General features: G+C 49.3%; 1 protein-coding gene across 6 annotated transcripts in view; it reads right to left on the reverse strand.

The window, feature by feature from the left end:
* The window catches only part of MFHAS1 (multifunctional ROCO family signaling regulator 1), a 34,831-nt gene extending 24,268 nt beyond the window's left edge, over nucleotides 1-10,563 (reverse strand). For 5 of the 6 annotated variants that reach the window (XR_003960074.4, XR_012055689.1, XR_012055687.1 and 2 more), the window contains exon 1: nucleotides 7,183-10,562. Coding sequence is in view for 2 of the 6 variants with exons in the window: in XM_012573387.5 (XP_012428841.5) it covers nucleotides 7,183-10,372 (3,190 nt within the window). In the remaining 4 variants the exon portion in view is untranslated. Of the gene's footprint in view, nucleotides 1-7,182 lie in introns of all 6 variants that reach the window. The other variant, XM_030271535.4, reaches the window with a different exon arrangement.
* Nucleotides 10,564-15,206: the final 4,643 nt, after the last annotated feature.

The raw sequence follows: 15,206 nt of genomic DNA on the forward strand, positions 1-15,206 counted from the left end.
TACCACAAGTGCAATACGTCTTCAGCCTCCAGCAGCCTCCTGAGGAAGAACCATTAAGCCCTCCAATGTGGGGATGTTCAGTCCATCTGAACATACCAAATTAAATTTCTAATAAAGCCATCAACCTTTTTTTTTTTTCAGAGGTCTCTCACCCTCAGTCTCAGTTCTTACATCTGGTTTCCCAGAAGGGAAGTGCTAGAGGACAAAACTCTCCCACCTGGTCTAGCTGTAACAAAGGCCACATTCACATAGGTGACCTTGCCATCTGAGACTGTAAACTTCATCCATGCAACAGCTTCTAAAAACAAATGGCCTCCTCATCCTCTCCTCCTTCATGCTGTGGTCACCAGAATCCCATCAGCTCTCCTGATGTAGGCAAGACCAACATATAACACACCATGAAGGCAGGCTGAGACTCCTGTAACCCAAGTTCATTACTTTCTTAGACACAGGTAAGTTCTTAGCTAGTCAAAAGCACTGACATATTTTGTTTGCAGCAGAGGAATTTGGTGCTTATAATTCACACAGTACTTCAGGTACTCCTTTCCCACTCCTTCTCACTACAAGGAGCTCCCTGAAATAGGTATCCCACAAGCTCCAAAGCACCTGAGATGAGGTGATACTATTTGGCACCAGCCTGCTTACTCTCACAGTTGTCCATGTCTGTGTGACAAGCACAGGTACCACAAATAAGGAGAGGGAGGTAAAAGGTCACAACTGATGATCTTATACTCAACCCCCAGAACAAAATTTTATTTACATATATACAAAGGTTATTCTTCCTCTATTCACGATGTGGGTGAGGTAATAAAACAATTGTACACTGATGACTTCCAAGAATTCAAACCCCACACAGGACTTTTTACTACATAAACATTTCCCTTTCTTCCCTAGCAAATTGTTTTCAAGAGCCAAACAAGCAGACTGCATTACTATTAGCAAATTACTAATTGGAGAGCACGCTAGGCTATCACAGTTGCCTGCTTAATTCTGCAAAAACAATTTACACCACAGCATACAGGAGAATTACCTACCAGATGCACTCTTATTTTGTTTTTAAACTGATACTGTTTTTTTACATCTCTATCCCAATGTCAAGTAACACGTTCACATCCCCAAATGACAAACATTCAGCACTGTTGGTGATTTCCCACCATCCTCTCCTAAGATGCATGAGGAATAGACCCTGTAATACACCTGCACGTGGATCGTTCACATGCTAAATCTCAACTAAATTTACACAGGAAAACTTTTCCCACTTCAGTGCTTGTAGAAGCAGGTATCGTATCACCAGATGTGTGAGCACACAAGACAATGCAAAGCATGTTTCATGACACCTGAAAGCATGTGAAGCAGCACACAAACTAGTCCTCACATAATCAACTGACTCCAGAGAGGGTAAAACCTCCAACACCAGCTTATCTCACCATCACAGTCAGTAGCTTTTACACAGATCTCACACAATGCCACAAAGAATCATTTGGTACCCAGCAACTCTTTTATAGGTCATTTCCTGCAGAAACAAATTTCAACAACTGTAATTAAAAAACACAAACCAAAACCAAAAAAATAATGCACTGAAGGCCAAGAACTCTGCTTTGCCTCACTAACCAAACCAAAAAGATCCACTCAACCAAATCTAGCATCTCCCTGGTTCAGCGGTGGCAGATCAAAGTCCAGAGGCTCAATGCCCAGAGATGACCCCCATGGGGAACAGGTCAAGGCAAGACAAGTTATTAAGGGACAAACCAGAAGAGCTTCCCTGTACCAGAGCGGATATAACAGGAAAGCTTTTTTTTATCAGAAATGCATAGGAATTTCTTGAATAAATAACAGGATTTCTCCAAGCAGTGTTAAGTGTGCATGCTGCCATTCTAATTTCAAGTAACTCTAGCAGGTTCTGTATTAAGAGCTTTAAAAGAAAAGCCCCCAAACACACACAATATGAGGTAACCAGACACTGCAGGACAGCTGTAAGAAGGCCTTTCTTCTGGCATCCACATTCCCTCCTGTTCCTGCATCCTCCTGAGTCAGACTGTCAGGCACAAGCCCTGGTCTGCACTGACTACTTCAGTTCTCTCCAAAGACTGATTCCCACATCTATACCCCACCAGGGACAGTCCCATGGCAGCCATCCACTCTGCATACCACACTCTTCCTCTGGCAATTTCTCAGATTCCTCCAAGACCACAGAAATATTTGTTGTCCCTTTCAACACGTTATTTAAATTAGAGGACACCTCAGCCACTAAACAAGAGGACTTCAAATACGGACCTTGCAACACACAGGTTAATATGAAGGAAATCTCTAAAAATCTGTGGTGGCATATAGGCTACTACTGTGTTTCTACACTGTTACCTACAGCAAGTCACACCAGCCAAGGTTGTCACTTCAACATCACAGAAACCAGTTCTAGTTGGTAAACTTAATTATCCATTCTAGAGCCACAGAATGACAGTAGCTTCTCCAAGTCAAACAATCAATCTCTTCTCTTCTCTTGGACCACAGGGCCCTGTTCAGCTTCATCCTGCCACCAAGATCACCCACATTCAAAGCTCACATGGTGCTGAAGTCTTGTCTCACTGTCTCCAACTAGTACTCTGCTGCAGGTACAGCCTGCAGGATAGCATGACAACAGCCCCAAAACAGCCACAGCATCTACTTTGAAAGTCAAGCAAAAAAGATTCCACCTGCAAACAGGGAAAATAGAAGGCTGCCTAATGTCAGCATCAGGTTCTGTAACAAGCAGGTGTTGCTCTACTGCAATTGTCTGTGAAAAGAACCCCAGCTACTTAAAACATGACTCCAAAGTGGAATTAGATACCTGACATGAGCCTTTCAGCGAGCAGCAGCTCAGATTTTCAAGTAAATTCAGAGCCCTTCTGACAAAACCAGTCTCACCTGCTCTCAGCTCACCTTGCATGGGGTGACTCAACAGCATGACACACCACAGGATCTTCCACCTCTCAGTTTCCTGACTCCATCCCAGCCACCAAGGGAGGTCATGATAGCTTTTGACTCTAACTCAGGGCTGGTGAGCATGGTTCACTTAGAATCATGTGCATATGGTAGCCTAGTTAGCCCTGCTTTAGCCATGACAGAGAGACTCACAGGACACCTCCATCTGTATCCCTTAAGTGACTGGCAGTATAATCCCTACTTCTGCTCACCCTCAATGTGGGGGACAGGCAGAGTAGAGGCATGTTATCTCCTCCCTGCTCTGATACCTCAAGAAGGGGATAGCAAGGCAGGTGGCAGATGTGCACTTTCTTTCCACAAGAGATCTTTTTTTAGTCCTCTAGAGCCTTTCAGTAGAGCTCCCCAATAGCTCTGGAGCATCCTTTTGGACAGGGGCTGCTAGGCTTACACAGTATCTTTGCCCACGGCTTTATATGTTGTCATGTTTGTATTCTGTGAAAACCCGTATCACCTTATCTTACTTGCGACAGCATTTTGTCCATCCTCTGTGATGGACAAAGACTCTGAGTTCCTTACGTCTGCACTCATACAGCCCCTTCACAAGGCAGGAATAAAGGAAAACCACTGGTCAAACATAATTCCTCCCAGCCCAAATATCAAAAGAATCATGCACAGGACATCAGGACACCTTATACAAAAGACAGTCTAGAAGAGACCATGGTGACCCAGACCCAGCCTAGAACAGGGCAAGGGGAAACAGTTAGCAGGTGCATATGAACACAAGCTTGGAAAATCCAGTCACATTTGTCCAAACAAAGCACACGTGTCTCCTATCAGACAGACGGCAAACCACCTCCACACCCCAGTCTCAAGTCACTTAATAGCTTACAGGACATGAATAACCTAAAAGCTCCCCAGTCCAGGGGCTAAAAGAACATCACATAGAAATGAGAGCATTTCACAATGCCTGTGATGACCCAGCTGAGGTCTTACTGTCTTGGAGAGGTGAACCATTCCTGTTGGTCACTCAAAGACAGATATGACTTTCTTAGCCTGGTACAGATACTTTCATTTATATATAGTGCAAATGTAAAAGAAAAAAACGAATTTAACACACTGAGTTGTTATCAGCCAAGTGGATGACTGCAGCCTCAAAGCACACTGAGATTCCAGCTCAGATGCCAATTCAGTTACTACTTCACCCAGCTACAAAACTGTTTCAAACACAAAAACTTCCTTAAAATTACCCCAACAAGGCATTTTTATATCACTTTCATTCACTCTTTGCAATAAACCCTCAGAAAACTGAATCCAGAATCTCAATTTTTATTTACCATTTCTATGCACATTAGCCCTATTCCTAGATTATTTCTCTGTGTATTATTAACGGAAGCTATAGTGTGCAGGACAGAGAGGAAAGGGAAGGAAAGGAAAAGCAAAGATTAATCCTCAACTTATGAACTCTCTTTTTGAAAGGGATTCTAATAAAAATTCTGGGTGACCAAAGAATGCACCATCAGTTTGATGAATGACGACACAGATTGCACAACCACACAGAGAGCCAGACTGCACTTCCATTTTTGAGCACAAATTTGGCAGTGTCTACACAGAAATATTTCCCTTATTAAGGTCAACTGGCTGCAAAGCACTTCTTCAGTGCAGTCCTAAAAAGCCCACAGACTTATTTAAGTATTAGGAGCATTGTAATTGCCAGTGATTTCCACTAAAAGAGCTTGGAAAGAAACACAGACATCTCCCTCACTACATATTTTCCTAACATTAGACCCCTCTCTTTCCTACACCTTGTCAAAAATGACACCAACCATGATTCACTTGCATGACAGCAAGCTTGGCAGCATGACTTAAACATGCACGCCTCCTGATCAACAAAATAGGGAAGAAAAAAGCCTTGAGCTTCACGATTGCCATTTAGAGGCTCCTAAACAATCTTTTATTCATAGAGCAGATACACAGCACGGAATATTTTAGATTAAAAGCAGACACGCAGGCCTCCCAAGTCAAACCACAGTTCACATTTTTCGTATAGTCCAGATCAAACCTGAGCTACATTTAAGTATTATCCATGACAACAAGCAGGCTTCTCAATATATTAATTTCATCACTCTTCAGCATTTCCACAGATCAGCCTTGCCTTTTAAACATGTTTATCTGCTGTTCTCCCAGCTAGAGTCACACAGTATCCAAGTATAAGAGAGCCATTCCCTGCCCCAAGGCAGGGTCACACCTGGAATGCTATCCTGTGTTCTTGATAACAGGGCCTAAATTCCCTGCTGGAGCGCCTCAAAAATGCTGCAACCCCCTTTCCACAGGCAGCATCACCCAGGTGTCATTTGAAGACTTGGCTCAGAAGCCCCAGCTCCTGCCGTGCTCAGCACACAGCTTACCTGAGCCTTCCCTTCCCAGCACACCTGGCCTGGCTCCCAGGTGAGATAAATCCTTTCCCACCTCTAAGAAAACATACGTGGCACAGCCAAGTCCAAGGAAAAGGCCCTTCAATGCCCCTCTCATGCTTCTGAACCTGCTCTGACCATCACTGGGGTCAGCAACAACACCAACCGCCTGCAGACAGTCTGGCTCCTCTTCAAATTTCCATTTTAAAGCATCATCTACTCACAGGGAGAAAAGGGACAGCCACAAAGCATCCACCAGTTAAAAAAAAATAAAAGAGATTCATGACTGGAGACTGGAATTCACAAGTTAAATCTCCAATAGGTGCCCATCACATGTCTGCTGTCGTGACTAATTTTGGCAGGTTTCTGGGGAGGGTTGTTGGGGCTTTTTTCAGGGGTTCTGTGGCAGGTTTGGTTTTTTCAGTTTCCAGAGTGGTTTTTTTTTTTGAAAGCAGATCACATTGCCCTGTGCACCATGTCAGCAGAAAGATATCATTCAGCATGTCTCACAGCATGGGTTCACCTCCCCAGTCCAATGGCTCTTACATAAGTGAGCAGTTGGAGGGAGATGCAGCTGATGGAGCCAGGACTCAGGCTGACGAGCAAACTGCACCTCCTTATTCTAAGCGTCCAGAGGAAAAAAAAATCCAAAAAACAACAAAAAAAAGAAATCAAATCCCCAAATACCACACCTTATTCATCACATTTGCTTACGAACAAATTCAGCACCACTGCTTGATTGAAGTCAAATTATGCTACAGTTCCCTGCACAATTTTAGGCTACCTCTTAATAATGTTCCAACACACCTCCAACATGGTTGTTAAAATGCAGATTTCTGGAGCATTGCTCACAGTCCAGAGTGTGTTTTGATATCATGCAGATTTACACATCAAAGCACACTTCCCATGGCACTCTGCAAGCTGCAGAGCAAACCCAACCAGAGCAGGAAGGACACCAGCTAAGAGGCAGTACCTGCACACACAAAGTAAAACAGATGCTGCAGGAAAACACCACCGATAAAAATCTCAACTTTAGAGGTGACAGCATGATCAGTCACCATGATCAGTCACGTTCCAGAGGAGAGAGCTTATGCTTTTTCATTTGAGGAAGGAAAATAAAATGTGCTTGAGAACAGCTCCAAAAGGCACAGTTCAGGTATCAGTTCTAGGTGAGACACTTAAACAAAGAAGATGGAGTATCCTTCTCTCTTCAGTGAGGGATGCTTCCCACTAGAAACAGGGCTCAAAGGATGCTCAGAGAAAGCTCTTTTTACACATGGCTTTGGAGACCAACAACCCATTGTTTACCAGGAGGAGCTTTCCTGCATTCAGAGAGACTGCAGCATAGGCCAGGTTTTGGGAGTGGAGGGTTGAAGGGGGAACAGGGGATACCTGCACTGTTTTAGGCATCTCTATTAATGTTTACAAATAGCTCCAAGGAAGTGGGAGCTGCAGGGTAAAAGGAACTAGGGGAAAAAAAAAAAAACCAACACCACAGTCCCATTCAAAGGAATTAAAACAAGGACAGGTCAGAGACTTCTCAACAATGGCACTGCCAACCCTCAGGGCCAAAACCCAAAAAGCAGAGAGAAAAGGCGCAGACAAAGGGGGATGTAACACCCCCCTCCTCTCAGAATAGGGTTATTTTAAGCCTGTCTCCTTGGAGCTACCCTAATATTTTCTCTCATGACTCAAACCACCAGGGAAAGGAGTTAGAGCAGAGAAGAAAAGAAAAATTAAAAAAAAAAAAAGAAAAAGAAAAAAAACCAGAGCTAGGGCTGACCTCATAAGACACCTTTATAGAAGGGGCAAAGCTCCAAAAGGGATGAAAGGCAGGTGGACTGTGACTTACCTGGAAAACTGTGTGGGTTGGGTGACCCTCTTTTAAGGCACTTTGAACAAAGGACATGCACAGTGTAGTACAGGCCCGGCCATTCCTGGAGCAGGACATTCAGTTCTTCCACTAAAGGCATAATAGCTTGCCAAGCTGTCCAGATATTTGGTAGGGACGCGTGACTAGCGATAGACAGAGTGTCTGGCTGCAGAGCTCCCCTGGCAGGCCGGTAACTCACCACCACAGGCACCTTTCCCCGGTAGGCATAAATCTGGTATTTGCCATCTGACCGCTGAACCACGTGGCGGTTAATCTGGACACTGTAGCGTGCAAACAAGCCGGGTGGGAAAATGAATGGAAAGCTATATTCAATCTGCAGCTGCTCAACCACAAAGGACTGTCCGCTCGGATTGGTGCTGTTGATCCATGCCTCTGCATGGGGCACCTCGTTTTTCACGTAGCAGGGAAACTTGTACCAAACAGCCGCCCCATTTAAGGGCTTGCATTTGGGTTTGTTGACACAGTAACACAGCCCCATCTTCTCTAGAAGCTCCAGAATGAGCTGCAGATCCTCCCGACTCTGGACGTGGGGCTTAAGAAGGAGACGGATAACATGGGCAGGAAGGAGGCCATGCAGCAAAAAGCCCTCCACGTAATGATGGAGCTGAGTGGTCCTCAGTTCGTCAATCTGGGTGTCACTGAGCAGTTTCTGGAGCAGCACAGTGGCATCCCGCTGGCAAAAGACATTGAGGATGTCTATGAGCCGCGGCAGATTGTGGAACACATACTCCCGCAAGGTGAGATGCTCCTCAAAGTAGAGCAGCTTTCCACTCTCGTGCAGGTAGGACAGGGCACTCTGCAGCCGATCCTCCGTCAGACCTGCCTGCAAGCCCAGCCGGGCAGAGTCCCACCAGCTAAGCCACAACTGCTGTGCTTGAGGCTGGAAGTGCAGCTCCTCCAGCACTTGCCAGGACTTGGGCAACACCCGGTGCAGGTTTGGGAAGATATCCCGGTGCTCAGCCACAGAGAGGAGCTTGTCCCGCAGGCGACGCACCTGGCAACGGTCCTGGCAGCTGAAAGGCAGCACTGGAGACAGGATCTGCGGGCGGTGGTTGAGAAGATACTGAAACTGGGCTTTCTTTCGCCGCAAGTTCTTGTCTGAGACCCTGTAAAAGGCAGCATGCGGGCTGGAGCAGCGCAGGTCGAAGTCCTGTCCCAGAGCCTCATCCACCTGCTGGACTAAGCTCTGTAGTCCCTCAGCATCCCTCTTCTCCTGCTGAGCGATCTGGTGATGGATGTCCAGGCACTTCTCTTCCAACTCCCGCTCCGCACAGAGGTCAGCATGGGTTCCCACCATGCACACTACGGCATGGGGCACCTTGGAACTGAGCCAGTGTAAGAAATAGCCCACAGAGGGGTAGAAGTGCTGAGGGACGTAGGCACTCAAATTCACCACCAGCACGTACAAGGCTCCAGGGGAGAGGAAAAAAGACTGGATCACATCATAGCTCGGATCCCCTGCCAGCTCATATACAATGAATGTCAGGCCCCTCTCTGCATCTGCTGTCCAGTCCATCACCTCGATGCCCTTACCGCTTCCTGATAGTCCTAGTCCCAGTGGTATTCGGGGCGCATTGGGTGGCAGTGACGGTGCAGGGGATGTTGCATCCTCGTTTTCTCGGTGAGAGGGCAAAACATGAGAAGGGATGTCCTGCCGCTCAACAGGGAGATGTTCTACCTGCTGCATGACAGGTACCCGAGTTGAGGAATTGTCTTGAGGCTCTGGAAAGGGACTACACCCAACTGCCACCCTCCCAATGTCCTGCTGTTGCCCAGGAAACCCTCTGTGCTGGGTGTTGCCTGCCTCCAGGCTTTCCATGTCCTCTCGCTGCTCATTTTCCTCCATGAGGCACCGTCTCAGCAGAGTCTTTCCTGCATTTTTTAAGCCCATGAGGACTAGTTTGAGGCGAGGTTTGAGGGCAGGCTGAGAGTGGGCCAGCTCCTGCTGGTAAGCTGCGATGTAGGGGATGCCTTTCATGCACACCTCATAGGGGGGCTGGATGAGGGGGTTATCTTTGATCTTCCATAGGGTGACACGGGAAAGCTGCCCGAAGCCCTCGGGCAGGATGGCGATCTGGTTGCCTTGCAGGACCAGCTCCTCTAGGCTGTGGAGGAGCACAATGGAGTCAGGCAGGTAGCGGATGCGGTTGTTGTCCAGCCAGAGAGTGCGGAGCTGGTGGAGCTGACAGAGGTGAGGTGGCAGCACAGTGAGCTGGTTGCGGCTCAGGTAGAGCTCCTCCAGACTGGGCAGTGCCAAGATGGCAGAGGGGAACTCCCCCAGCAGATTGGATGAGAGGTTCAGCATCTTGAGCCGCTGTAGTCTGCCGAAACCAGCGGGCAGCGCCTGCAGCCGGTTGCTGTCCAGCATGAGGCTCTCGAGGGCACTCAGCTGGCAGAGACCCTCGGGAAGGGATGCCAGCCCGGTGCCACTGAGCCAGAGGATCTTGAGGCGGCGGAGAGCAGCAATGCCCTCGGGCAGGGCCCCGAGGTGGCGGTTGCCGGAACAGTCGAGCTCCTCCAGGGCGGCCAGCTCCAGCACCGGGGCAGGGAAGGAGGGGAGCAGGTTGTGGTCGACGTCGAGGGTGCGGAGGTGCCGCAGACGGCCCAGGCCCTCGGGCAGGCGGCGCAGGCGGTTGAAGCTGAGGTCGAGCTCCTCGAGGCAGCCCAGCTCGGCGAGGCGGGGGGGCAGCCCCGGGCCCTCGGCGCCCAGCTCGTTGTGGCTGAGGCTGAGTTTGCGCAGGCCCCGCAGCCCCGCCAGCGCCCCGCCGTCCCCCAGGCCCCGCAGCCGGTTGTGGCTGAGGTCGAGCTCGGCCAGGCGGCCCAGGTGGCGCAGGGCGGCGGCGGGCAGGCGGCCCAGCCGGTTGCGCCGCAGGCTGAGCACCCGCAGCCCGCTCAGGGCGGCACCCACCTCCTCGGGCAGCTCCTCCAGCTCCCGCCCGCTCAGGTTCAGCGCTTCCAGCTCCCCCAGCGCCGCCGCCGCCAGGGACGGGCGGCGAGGAGCGGCGGCACCGGGGGGCGGCGGCGGCCCCCCCGGCGGCCCCGCGTCCGCCTCGGGCTCGGGCTCGCCGGGGCCGCCCCGCAGCTTCCGTGCGCGCAGGGCGGCGTCGCGCCACAGCTGCACCGCCTTCGGGGGCTCTGTCTGAGCCATGGCCGGGGGAGCGGGCCCCCGCCCCGCCCGACCCTACCTGCCGCCGCCGCCGCTGCTCGCCATGGGCGCGGCTAAGCTGCGCGTCGCCGCCGCCGCCGCGACGGGCTCGGGGCTCCCCGCGGCTCCGCGCCGGCACTGCCGCCGCGCCGCCCCGCGCACGTACCGCCGCCGCCGCTGCCACCGCCCCGCCGGGGGCGGGACGCGGTCACGGCCCGGCCCCGGCAGCGCCGCGCCGCCCCCGCGCCGGGGAGAGCCGGCCTTGCGTCTGGGGGACACCCCGCCCCTGCCTGCCGGGCCCCGGCCCCTTCTCCCCGGGAAAGAGGGGTCTGCGTGCTGGCCTGAGAGTCCTGGCCGGCGGCTCCTACCCCCGGCAACGCCCCAGAGAGCGGCCCTTCGGGTGCCCCGGTGGGATAAGCCCGCCTGGCCTCGGAGGCGGTGGGGAGGCAGCGGTGGCGGTGCTGGTGGCGGTGCGGGCGCTCCGCGGGGACCCCGGTGTGTGACAGCCGCCGCCCCGGGTCTCTCCCTGCGCCTGGGCTTGCTGAGAGCTTAGCGAGCCGCCCGACTCACCACGGAGTTAGGGCAGGAGCTGTTACGTTACCCCCTGTCATTTTTTCTCGACGCAAGGGCTGATTTTTCATCCAGCCCTGCAAGAAACCGAGGTTAACCTTTTTTCCCATTCAGTAAATGTTCTTCCGTGTTCAGAGAGTGCGAAAGCCGGCAGCCCTCTGGTTAATCGGAGCAACTCTGCCACCTTCCTGCCGTGCTTTGTTTCCTGTGCTGCATCCATCTGGCCAGACCCTAAACACTGCCTTCTTCAGGTTCCTCAGTCAAGCTTTGCTCCAGGGGGTCGGAGAAATAGGCGTGGAAATTTCCACCTCTGATATAGAGGGGGAATAGAGCCCTTTTACAGCGGAACCGCTAATCAGGGTGACGAAGGCTGTGGGCGCTTAATTTTGTCGAGATGTGTGACCTTACCCTTACAAATGTCAAGCGATGCACCGTGGCCAAAGGTTCACAGATTTTAAAACGTCATTGTCTTTGTTCAGCACTGGACACTCCAGCATGCCTTGGGGGCTTTGGTGCTTCCTTTCACTGTGGAAGTAACCTTGTTCTAACAGCTATCATTGAAGTGTGCTATAAATTATTACTTCAGACCTATGAAAAGAAAAATAAAGGATTTGAAATGAAAAGTAGTCCACAGGGCAAACAGGTTCACAGCCTTTATTGTCTTCCTTATTGTGGAAAGCCCTCACAAGAAAGCCCTCACCTTTCTTTTTGGGTGGCCCTGTGCATCTAACTGTGCCTGGAGAGGAGGAGAGAGCTGAACCAACTTTGTGTTGAGCCATAGTCACTGCACTAAATTATTACATTTACACATTACTAAAACTACAAGATTGCAAAGGCTCAGATTCAGTTTCTGTGTTTCCTGTCATTAGCAGACAAGCAGGGATAAAAGAATTTTTCAAGCCCTCTGAGTTCTAGCAGACCTTCACCAGGTTTCTGCTAAATGCCTGTGAATGACATCACTCTGTGTAGGGAAAATCTTCCTGTGTTGGCTGGTAGAGCCAGAAGAGGACACAAAGGACAGGGAGGAAAGTCCATAGTGAGAGAAAGTGTGGGTGTATGAAGGCAAAACACATCTCCAAGTAGAATTCAGGAGCTGCCCAAAGCCAGCAGAAGCAGTCCTGAGGGCTGGGCTCATGTTTTGGCTCTAGGGCCACTGCTTGACTTCTGCTGGAGAAGAGTTATGCAGGGATACTCATGACCCATGAGGCTCTACTGAGAGGTCCTAAACCTGGGGATAAAATTCATCCAGATCCTGGCCCTAGGAAACAGAAATACTTCATGGCTTCTTGCTAAATTGTGCTCATCTAGAAGTAGTTTCCAAGCTTGTACTCATTTATTTTCAGAGCATCCCTGCAGTGGGTCAGTACATCTTTTATTTGGGCTAACCTAATTTTTGTGTCTTTGCTTTTCTGAAGGTCACGTGGGAAGTAGCCCTTCACTGTACCCCAAAAGAAGCACTCTTCTTCCTTATTTCTAAAGTGGCACATTCAATTCCTACTGGAGAAGGAGTCATTCTCTTCTCCCACCCTCTTGCCCAATAGCTCTTGTTGAAATGAAACCAGGTTGATGGTTTCATTTCCAGCCTTTATGCAAAACCACCCAACCTGTTGCTATCAAAATTACATTTTTAAATCAAGACAGTGTTTCTAGAAACAAAATATCTCTGCAGGGAAAACTGACCCTGGCTTCAATGGCAGTGGCCAAATTTTCTTCAGTGGCAAGTTTTCTTCTTTCCAATGCCAGGTAAAGACATCAAAAGCATCATTATTGAGGGCCACCCACCCCATGATTCCTGTGGGCACTGCAGATCCTCTCTGAGGCCAGGGCAGGCTTCCAGTTGCTATATGACCTGCAGCAAGTAAACTCAAAAGGCTGCCACTGCATTATCCTCTTGTTTCCCATGGGAAAACTGGAGGAGCTCCTCCACTGGGGATGCTCCAAGCAGCTGCTTGGCTAAGCTAGCTGAAAAACACCAGGGAGAGAAGTGCTTATCTCCATCTGCCTGCTATTAGAGGTCATAGCCTGTATTAAATATATCTTTCTGGTAGCATGCAAGGACAGACAGGATAAGTTCTTTTCACTAAGCAGGGAAAGTTTTGACTGTCAACCTTCCTATCAAAATATGCAAAGCAGCAGGAGCTGAATTCCTCCCCATCGAGAGGGAGAAGTCATGCAACACTATTCAAACTTTGATAAGCTCCTGTAGGTGATGAATGAAGCTAAGGCAGAAGAAACATGATGAACAGCATGTTGACACAAAGACATCTCCAGAGCTGCTTGAAGGTTGTCCAAAGAGGAAAGCTCTGGTGCTTTCCTATGAACCTTACACTTTATCCCCTTATGTTTGCATGAGTGTGCAAATCCCTGATGGTGTCAGCCAGGGATGGTTTCTCTTGGCTTTTTCAACACATTCACCACAGTCAAAGCTGCCAATAGGGAATGAGATAGGAAGTTTCTGGGGAAAAGGAAGATTCTATTTATCAGAAAATGTGGCTTTTGGTACAGACCTAGATGATCCCTTATCTTCCCATCTTCTTAGGCAGAGGAGACATATTTTTCCAAATGTTACTTCCTCATTTCCTCTCAATTTATTCATTAGCTTACTATAGGTCCATTAAACATGAGCATCAGCATACTGGATGCTGGTTTTGGAGTAATTTCCTAATTTTTGGAGGTTAACAATATTCAGAAACCACACCAAACCCCTCTCTTGCTGCTCAGGATCATCTGGGACTTACAGCCAGGTGGCTGTAAAATTGCCAGGAAATCTGTAAAGCATTTTATATTAAAAAAAAAAAAAAATCCAATTTCAGTGGTTTCCATTATATGTCAGAACTGCATTTGCAGTTATTAATTTTAAATAGTAGTCCTGCAAAATCCTATTGATGGAATTTAATTATTCAGATGAAATCTGAAGTGCTTCCACTTTACTGAGCCCTGCACCTGCATCATTAATAAGATTTCTATGTAAAGAACCTTCTTCCTGGGTCAGGCAAAAGGCACTGAGTAATCAACAATATTTTAGGCCCTTGCAGGATAAGAGGTGCAAATGTAACCAGCTGCTTGTGACAGGACATGAACTTAAATCAGCTCAACAGAAGCACCAAGCTGCTGTGGTAAGCAGATGCAGGGTGTGCTGTGGGCCAGTGCAAAGCTCACAGGCTCTGACACCAGCAGCGAGTGAGGCTGGCAGGCCCTTGGGAGACTGCATGCCCTCTGCACCACCAGACATGCAGCCCACTTGTTAAAAACCCCAGGGTCCTGCTTTGGCACCAATTCTTGTCTCCAAGGGCTCAGTGGCTGGCTGGAGAATAAGCAGTGGGTTGACTGACTGCTTTCAAAGATCCTCCACACGTTCCTCTTCAACCTCAAGTAGAAATCCTGTGAGGATAAAATTCTGCCCAGAACTGCATTCTCCACACTATTTTGCCCACCATTTCTGCGGAGTGCTATGAATCTACCCCAAGGCTTAACAAGCCATATATGGTGATGGCAGCACTTGAAGAGACCCTGGAAATGCTCTGGGCAGAGGAAAGAGAAGGGCAGGGACGACTAACACTGCTGTTTGCCTCAGCCTTCTGCAGGGGAGCAGTGGGGCTGTACCTGTGGGGCAGGAAGACTAAGGAGAAATTTGGGAATGCAGTAGGATAGGGACCCCCGCAAATGTGGGAGTGTGAAGAGGAGGTGCATCCCCAGAACTGCCCAGTGTAACCCATGACCAGTACCCACTTCCCCATAGATAGGTCTCATACCGTCAATCCTAATTGCTTTGCTTGTTTCTTCCTAGGCACTGGAATTCCTTTACTAGAATCACAGGAAGGTTTGTGTTGGAAGAAACCTTTAAAGATGATAAAATCCAACCCCCTTGCCTTGGCAGGGACATCTTCAACTAGGTGAGGTTGCTCCAAGCCCCATCTCACCTAGCCTTGAACACTTCTGGAGGCAGGGCATCCGTAACTCCTCTGGGCAACCTGTTCCAGTGCCTTACCACCCTCATGGTAAAGAATCTCTTCCTAACATATAATCTGAATCTCTCCTCTTTTAGTTTAAAACTGTTCCCCCTTGCTCAGTCACTACATGCCTGTGTAAAAATCCTTCTTCCCTTTTTCTTATACATCTGCTTTAAGTACTGGAAGGATACAATGAGGTCTCCCTGGAGGCTTCTCATCTCTAGGCCGAACAACCCAGTCTGTCTTAATAGGAGAGGTGCTTCAGCCCTCTGATCATCTTTGTAGCCCTTGTCTTGACTTGCTTCAACAGGTCTAGA

Source organism: Taeniopygia guttata, chromosome 4 (genome assembly GCF_048771995.1).
Source record: "Taeniopygia guttata chromosome 4, bTaeGut7.mat, whole genome shotgun sequence".
NCBI lineage: Eukaryota > Metazoa > Chordata > Aves > Passeriformes > Estrildidae > Taeniopygia > Taeniopygia guttata.